This window comes from Lotus japonicus, chromosome 2, assembly GCF_012489685.1.
Source record: "Lotus japonicus ecotype B-129 chromosome 2, LjGifu_v1.2".
Taxonomy (NCBI): Eukaryota; Viridiplantae; Streptophyta; class Magnoliopsida; order Fabales; family Fabaceae; genus Lotus; species Lotus japonicus.
Genome location: NC_080042.1, coordinates 23,884,154 through 23,893,372, shown reverse-complemented (window position 1 = coordinate 23,893,372; position 9,219 = coordinate 23,884,154). Strand labels below are relative to the sequence as shown.

The following is a 9,219-nucleotide window of genomic DNA, read 5'->3' as shown; positions in this document are numbered from 1 at the left end:
GAGAAGATAAATCTTTTTCATCCTCTGAAACTAAATGCAGACATTATAGTTTATTAATAGACTGCTTTTGCTTTCTCATCTTAACTGAATAATGTAGCTTTATTTTTGACTTTATCAGGATTCAGGAGGAAAATTACCAAATCAATATTCAATCCCTAATTAAAGTTTGGTTTATGTTTATTTTTCTGAAAAGATGCTAACCATTGGTGCAAAGAATTAAAGTGTTTTGGGCTTTAAAGTTGTCTTTTCTCATCAGTCCCTAATTTCAACATCATACATCTCATCTTATATGTTTATCTTCCTTGCAGCCTCACTGTGTCACTCTTACCCTAGAGCTCCGTCATTGCAGTCGTGCTTAGGTAGTCTGTGTCTTGCTTCTTCTTCTCTTTCAACTGCATAATGTCTCTTCTTTTTTGCATTTCTTTCACGCCTTGCATTTCTCTTTGAACTTTATTTAGTATTAAAGATGAGCAGTATTTTGTTTTAACTATTTTTTACTTGAAGTATGATGAGTATGCTATTGTATGTTGATATGTATTTCAGGGAAGTGAAGAAGATGTTCCAGACACAGAACAAGCTAAACAATTTACCAAGCAAAGGTGAGATTAGGTCTGTTTATATTTAGAATTTTTTATCTCATTGAATGTCCTGCCTATTTTTCTTTTTATGCGCACCATGTTGGTAGTTTTTTTCTCTGTCAAATCTTTCCTGATGGTGCTATGGTGAGGGCTAATGAAAAAGAAGACTGGGTAAGGAACATAAAATTGACAAATATTTTTGGTCTTAAATGAAAAAGGAAATAATGAATACCTAAGTCGGGTATAGACATCATGTGCTAGAAGCATTATAGGGGAAGACATGCTTCAGTGTTTTGTGGAAAAGGAATAGCCAAATCCTTCCCATATAATCTGCATGCCCCACATGGAACGTTCATACAAGAAGTTCCTTCTTTTTCCCTTTCAGTTTTGTATTTTGAGAGGGGTAATGGTATAATTTTAATATTTGCACAAAACAATTGGCTTTACCTACCTCAGTGGAATTTAACTTCTGCAGTTGAAATCTAAGGGGAATAGTTAAATTTATTATACTGAGTATTGGATTAGAAGTGGATTAGAGTTCTACATTTTACTGAAATGTAAACAATATTCAACTAAATCAATTGAAACAATACATATTGACAAACTCAGGAAACTGACTTTGACATGATAACTGTGGAGGTAGTCAACCTCAATAAAAATGAGTAAGCTCCCTCACACACATACATGAATGATTGTATAGGCATTAAAAGCCGAGGAAGAATATGCAACTGTAAGGCCCAAGTTTTTAAACTTATGCCAAGTAAATAGAATCCTATTCACGATTAAGGTTGATGTATCGTGAAGGGAAACCTGAACTAGAGTGTACCAAATGAAATAAATTTATGAAGGAGAAAGTTCAGGAAAAGTCAAAGGATTGTATCGAAGTCGATTTAAGTTATAGCACGACTAATATTTGCATTTAAAACCTAGGACAAGAACCTTAGGAAACAAAACTATGTTCCAGCTTTGGAACACTATAGGAATATAATTTCCAACAAACTTCCAGCTTTGGAACACTGTAGGAATTTAGTCCAAAAATCGTTAGAGAAATATTAGAACTTCTCTTTTTCCATATATCACAATCGTTTCGAGGCGAAACTCTAGGATCTACGAACGTCCGATTCCAATCATCGGAAGTTTGCCGAAAACGAAACCCTGGTATTTCAAAACCCTAGAATCACCCGACAATGAAGACTTTTTCTATTCAGAGCTTCAAATGAAGATTCTACACGCGCACACCCATTTCTCTCGATGTTTCTAATCTTTCTTCAGAAGGAAGTTTTCTCATCCGACATCAATTGCAAAAAGTAGTTTTGCGGTATATTTTGAAGCAGACTGCGTTCAAGCCATTTTCTCACTTAAATGAACCCGATGCAAGTATCATCCTTTCTTGGATCGACACTCAGCTTAGATGCACAATATGACAACGTTATATTTATTCTAAATGTCTCAATTATTCTTTAGCTCAATTTTTACTCATTTCTTTGTCCATGGATCATTTTAATTTGCTCAAAGTGATCCAAATTTATATTTTATTATTTCATAAAGTTCCTCATAATTTTTAGGATAATGATATATCATTCTTATATTTTTCTCTTAACTTTATGAGCTAAATTCTACGGTATTTAAACCAATTTGTACCGTTAAATATTGTATTATAATGTATATATATATATATATATATATATATAACTCACGCACACCCTCCCTCACAATTCTAATCCTCACGTTCACTCTCTGTTTCTTTCCCTCATCACCGACTATACACACACAAAATGAATATACTAAATTATCTCCACTATTTCTTCTTGCTTTAAGTACTGAAGAAAACAATCAAACTTTTCTTTCAAACTCTTGTCACAAAATCAAATTCCATTCTCACTCTCTTTAACGTGTCTCTGTGGCAGCACCTACAAATTTCTCCATCAAATTTCTATTCCATATTACTTTCTCCTACCACTAGTGCAAGAGCCTTGTCTATTTAATTAAATCAAGAAGAATCAGATATCATCTTTTTCACAATTGAAGAAGAGGGGTCGTGAACAAGTAGGAAGTGGAGATTTCGGCACCGTTCCGTCGTTTCTTGACCGATCGTCGCACTGATAGTTGCTACGCGTAGACCTCGAGGTACTGATGCTATTCCTTACCTCTGATCGCTTTTTCCATAGCTTTTTTGTAGACTTTTCTGAGCTGATAGTTTATGGGTTTTTGCAAAACTATCCCGAATCTTTCATTTCTGATTCTAAACCTCTTCTTTATGTGCCCAAGATCACTTCTGCCGGATTAGATTTTCCGTTATGTCGCCGGAATTCCGCCGGAATCAATTTTAGCCTAAAATACCCATTTTTGGAGTTTTTGGAGTAAAGCTTCAACCTTTAGGCTGAAAACTATCGCCTTAGCTTAGTGCTAGTAGGATTAGTTGTCATAAACGTCGTTGGTGACGTCCCTGCAAAATTTGGTTTTTGGGATTTCAGTTTTGAAAATCCTAAGTTAAAAATCATGACCAAAATACCCCTGCGACAGTTTTTGATCCGATAATTTTTCCGAGTTCAGAATACCCTTAGTTACGGCTAATGATAGCATAGGAACCAAGTTTGATCGAAGAAAAATCGAGCCCCACAATTACCAAAAGTGGCCGAGCCCTATAGGGGAGGAGGAGGAAAATTTCCTTTTTCGAAAACTTGTCTTTCGCGCTAGATTATCGTACCTTAGAGTATAGATTACTTCGAGTAACCTTAGTAAGTATCGATAGCTTAGTTTTCGCTAGAGTCTAATAGTATTTCTGTGATTTTGTTTTAATGGAACTTTTGAGGAATTTCCTGAGGAACAACACTTTGATCGTGAGGAAGAGTTGGAAGTTAATCCTGAAGAACCTTCAGGTGAGGGCTTCTCACTGAATCTCTAGTTAATGCTTAGGGTCGATGTTTTCGACATTGTTTATTGTTTATGCACTGGATTGTGTGTGATTGGAAAATGTTTTCTGAGGCTTCGGCTGACAATGCAGATGATTCATCTACTGAATGTTTTTGAGATTGACTTACATGCTATGTGCTATGTGGGTAATCTAGGATGTGTGGTGCATGCTTTATATGCTAAGTGCTAAGTGTTTATGATGCGATTTATTGATATATGACATGTTGTTGATTGTGATGATTTAAATATGCTCTGTACTGGAATCTGAGATTCTGAATGGTGAGAATAGCGGGCAGGTCATGTCGATTTTATTTTGAGAGTTTTGAGAAAGTTTGATAGGACGAACGAGGTTCGGGCCTTAATTTTGTTTAGTGGATCGAGACCTCCTCTGGAAGCGACTTGGGATTGGGAGATCCTGATAATGTATAAGACTTGCGATAAGACAAAATGGTATCTATTTTATAAAGAAAATTCATAAGACCTTAAATAACCTCAAAATCTTTAAGTAATGATAACAACCTCGAAGGAAGGCATTGGAAGTCAAATCATAGTTTTGGAAAAACGAGGAGTGTCGTCGGATCCAAGTGTAGCGTTTGTTGTTGTGCTGTTGGAGCCGCGTTTGTTTGTTGTGCTGTTGGAGCAGCGTTTGTTGTCGTGCTGTTGGAGCAGCGTTTGTTGTTATGCTGTTGGAGCAGCGTTTGTTTGTTGTGCTGTTGGAGCAGCGTTTGTTGTTGTGCTGTTGGAGCAGCGTTTGTTGTTGTGCTGTTGGAGCAGCTATGTGTTGTTGTGAAGTGTGTCTTTTGTCGCAGAATCGACTTTACCTTAGGGTAAGCTTTTAGAGACTTTAACTTCCCTAGAACACGTGGCGACGTGTCGAGTGAGGACGGAGACGTTGTTTGACTAATCATTTTGCATACATGCAACATTAATGGGGTATTAACACAGGACGTACTCTGGACCTCGTCGGTTTCCAAAATGGTCATAAGACCCGGAATGCCGTGAAAGAGCGTTTATAGACGTCTCTTGTAGCAGACCGAAATGGCAGACCTACGGGTTTACTGCTGATCTGGCTACCTTTGTGTGGTGTAAGAGGCACGCGGGCCGAAATGGTTCCACCGTGGCTGGTGTTAGGGCTGATCCGTTTGATGTCCATCCCTTTCCGGAATGCATGTGGTTAACTAGGTTAACCTGCATATCATTTCATGCCACATGCATACTGACTTAGTGATGAGTGTGTTTGATACTTGTTAGTTCTACTTGATGCATGTTAACTGTGTTTTACTGTCGTTATATTCTTTGTGGTATAATGCAACCCTAGGATGTTATCCCTAGTTATAAGCCTAAGTGGCTAATCTTTTAATGGTATCTATTGGTGGTATTATTTATATAATTCTTTGGAGTTGACCCTCGCGTCTTCTGTGTGTGCTTTGGCGAACAAACGCCCTTTGTCAGATGTCTTTGGCGGGCTGATTCATGATGGTTCATCCTTCGGGAGGAACTAGGGTTGAGATGCAGGAACTGGAGCGTATCGCGGTTGCGAGAGGAGGACGGATGGTGTATGTAGACTAGGTCGTTCTGGATTTCGAATTCGGACGACGATCATGCTAGCATGTAGGATTGAGTGTTAGTGTGAGCTCCTCGAGATGGGATTAGTGTAGGAGTAGAGTCCTAGCTCTGAACATCATTTGTTTCATTTGGGACAGGGTAGTTTCCCACCTATAGCTTTTTGTGTGGTTTCGTTACGGGAATCACAGAGAGTTGGTTGGACTTAGGAGGTCTTATTTTCAGGCCATTGGGTCAGCTGATTCTCAGTTTTGAGGGATGGTGTTGCGGGCACTTCACCCTTTTCATTTGGTTTGTATATATTGCCTACGGGCGTTACAGTTTTCTTTCCGTCACTGGAGGTTACTCGTGACGAGGTTGTTACTTACAGCGGGGGCTGTTTATATATTGTATATTAGTTCTATTGCTTTTCGCTTTTGGGTTTTATTTAATTCAGTCTTGTCTTAGTTATTATCGAAAAAAAAAATATTTCACGTTTTTCCGCATTAAGTTTACTTTTGGTTACTAAAGTGACGCCACCGAAATCGGGGTGTTACAGCAACAGTATTCCCTAAGGATTCTATTGACTATTCTGTTCCATAAGAAGCCAAGTCATTCTGAGCTATATTCATTTTTGGTCTTTCACAAGTCACAACAATCTCATCATCATGCCTGAACTCTCTAAAGTGTGTCATTTTTCCCTATTCTTCAACTTCAGCTATATTAATTTTCGACAGTCACTTAATGCTCTCCCAAATCCTTTAACTATATCAATTATTACTTAATTTCAACCTTTTTCTTTGGAGGTACATGGATTCAAAATTTCTGGTCTTCTATTATTTTAATATCTATTTGGTATTCAAAATGATGTTTTTTAAAGCTTACACTATCAGTTGTGACGAGAAATCAGTGTGAACAACCTTGAATTTATGCTTAACTAATAGGGTTCCCACTTATTGAACCTATTTTTTCCTTTCCTTTTATTTTGAGGTCATTAGTATCTTAACGTTTGGGTTTGAATTGCATTTCCCCTTATGTTTCTGCTGCGATATGGAACTAATTATCCCTTTGCTAGACATTTGGTTTATATACAATGATCTCTATTTCTGCACATATAATAGACAATATGTTTTACTATCTCTTTGTTTAATTTCACCAATTGCTTTCATGTGCCTCAATATTGACATTTTAATTGGGTTGTTCTTGAAATTGTCTGTGTATCTATTATCAGTATGTTCTAAGAAGAGTTCTTAACCAATCACTGTAACTCTTATAGTTTTACTGTCATTCAATCCCGGGGTGTTATTTGTTGATTAGTTTATATAATAGATAATTTAAGTTACTTTCTCATATATGAATAGCACTAAATCATTGAATGTATTTGTTGTGATGTGGTATGATCTATCATATAGCTTACAACATGTCATTTCCGTTAATCTACAGGGCCAGAGGATTGAGGCAACAATCAGGAAATCATTAATCTCCGGCAATCATTTTCATATATGGATGGTGGAAAGCATGAAAAAAAGCATCTTTGAGTGGAAATTGGCACCAAGCGGAAGTTGTTTATGTGTTGGATTGATGTAAGGTACGAGAAAGAAACATAGGGGGGGTAGAGGCAGCAGTGGAACTGGGTTTGTGATTGAAGGTCCTTTGTGCTCCACTCAATAGGTTACAAAGATAGGTTGGAACTAATGTATGTGTCCTTAATAGTATACATGTATTGTCCTATGCGCTTTAAGTAACACCTGAAGTCCTGAACCAAAACCCCACTACTTTTATATCACACCAGACATTTACTGTATGGTGTTAATTAAATTTACCATGTTTGAGTGTGTATGTCTGTGTGAGATATACTTTCACATATAATACAACTCTTAAAAAAATTCATCCTAATTAGTATTCCCTCTGTTCCAAAATAGTTGTTGTTTAAGGTAATGCACTTAATTTAAGAGTTCATTAATTGATATAATATTTGACTAAAACACTCCTCTTTTTCAACATTTTTGCATCTTTACTTCCAACAACTTCTGTTATGGAACCATCGTCTGAACGACGTTTAATAGGTGTGTTGGAGTCTTCAACTATAGCTGGAGGTGTGTTTCGTTTACCACTTTTAGTGATTGTCTGCAAAAGAAACCTATTTTATAATAGTGATGACCAATGTCTAAACCAAACCTATTTTACAATAGTGATGACCAATACCTCAGTCAGAGATTTTACATTTGAATCGGAAATATCAGAAAGGCTTAAATGCATTTTTGGTCCCCCACGAATGCGTTTCGTGCAAAATGAGTCCCTAACCTTCAAAAATAGCATTCTTGATCCCAAACGTTATACTCCGTTAACAATTTTGGTCCCTTTTCCTTATTCCGTTAGAAAACTAACGGTTTGTGTCTATGTGGATTTTTTTAATAAAATTTAAATTGAATTTTTTTTTATTGAAACAACAAACCCAGCAAAATCTTTGGTGTTTATGAAGCTTTTCCCAACCCATTACTACAAAACCACATCTCCCAAACTCATCCAACCCTATCGAAACCGTAACCCCAACCCCATTATTGAAAACCTTTTTCCCCCCAAATCTGGTGAGAAACTCAGAAAACCCTGTGAGAATTTATGATTTTTAATCACTTCGTTAATTTATTTTTTATTATTAAATTCGTAGTGTAATATGTTTCAATACGATTGTTTAACATTATTTTTGGACAATTAGTAAAGAAGTAAAACGTATAAAGAAAACCAATAAATTTGTGATGCCTCATAAATTTTACCGTCATACAAATTTCATAAAATTCAGAATTATTTAGGATAGACTGATCGGAAATTGACGTCTTTCAAACTTAAACGGGTAACCTGAGACAGATGGAACCATGTCCATTCTTGGAATGAAAATGTCTTCTCCAATGTTGGTTCATGTTATTACAGTGGCCTTTATAACATTTGTTCGAAGATCAGCCACTAGTAGTTGCGTTCCAATGCATAAACCAGCTGCATGATCTATAGTTCTCAATAGCATTATCGGAGCACCTTCCTTCAATATAATTTTTTGATTTGGTATTCCTGAGCATGTAATATCATTTAAGAATTCTGTAGTAAACCACTCTGATTGTAGTTCAGTGTCCTCGTCAGATTTGCAAGTGCTATCTGAGCTTAGGTACTCTGTTGTATTACCTGGTAGTAAATCAAGCATAAAATAATTAACCTTCTCAACACATTCCAATGTAGGACACAATATACATCGTTCTTCCAAAAACTTTTCAGTCTTCATGTTCTGCACCAAATTGGGATATGCAAATCAACCAGGTCAAGAAGTGGATTTTTATTATCCTGTATCAAAAGATCTTCAGGAATTTCAATATCTGATTAACCACGCTCATTTGATTCGAAATCACCATCTTCGATTTTGAGAATTCAGTCAGCAAATTCTTTAATTTCTGTTGCAAGCTCTGGTGAACCTGTTGTGCGTAATCTCATGTTTTTAGTGAGCTTTAAAACTTCACAGTATTTCCAAAGATCAGAAGAATTTATTGTAGCAAATACAATGTCTTGTCTTCCACCTTTTGGAATGACTGGAAGAATTTGTCTAAAGTCACCACCAAGAACTACAACCTTACTGCCAAATGGTTTGTCCATGTTTCTTTCATCTTCCAGTCTCATGATATCGCGCAAAGTCCTATCAAGTGCCTCAAAACAATTCTTATTTAACATAGGAGCTTCATCCCAAATGATCAATTTGGTACAGATCAGTAAATTTGCCCTTAAACTACCTTGTTTGATGTTGCAAGTAGTTGTTTCATCGGTTTGCAATGGAATGCAAAATCTGGAATGTGCTGTTCTACCACCCGGCAACAACAAAGAAGCAATACCACTTGAAGCAACATTCAGAACAATCATACCCTTGAACGGATGGCTGCTGATAATGTATTCCAAACAAAAGTTTTGCCAGTTCCTCCATATCCATACAAAAAGAAAAATCCGCCACTATCAGACAACACTGATTGCATTATGCTGTCATATACACCTTCTGCTCTGTTGTCATCATTGTTAGATAGGATGCATGTTTATTTGTCATTTCTTCTTTGTTGTAGTTAAGCCCATCTACTATGAACTTGTTTTGAAACTATTCCTGTAACACCCCGATTTCGGTGGCGTCACTTTAGTAACCAAAAATAAAACTTAATGC

The 9,219-nt window shown here is 36.6% G+C and overlaps 1 protein-coding gene and 1 long non-coding RNA gene across 2 annotated transcripts; one reads left to right on the top strand and one right to left on the bottom strand.

Moving 5' to 3' along the window:
* The first annotated feature begins 306 nt into the window (after window positions 1–306).
* On the top strand, window positions 307–6,929 carry LOC130737814 (uncharacterized). Its single transcript, XR_009018964.1, has 3 exons — window positions 307–359; window positions 544–599; window positions 6,477–6,929. It is a non-coding gene; the product is annotated as an uncharacterized LOC130737814 (long non-coding RNA).
* Window positions 6,930–7,947: 1,018 nt separating this feature from the next.
* LOC130736257 (uncharacterized) lies at window positions 7,948–8,930 on the bottom strand. Its single transcript, XM_057588099.1, has 4 exons — window positions 8,577–8,930; window positions 8,429–8,491; window positions 8,208–8,307; window positions 7,948–8,096 (listed from the first exon to the last, which is right to left on the bottom strand). The coding sequence occupies exons 1-4, from the start codon at window positions 8,928–8,930 to the stop codon at window positions 7,948–7,950; spliced, it is 666 nt and encodes a 221-aa protein (XP_057444082.1).
* Between the last annotated feature and the right edge of the window lie 289 nt (window positions 8,931–9,219).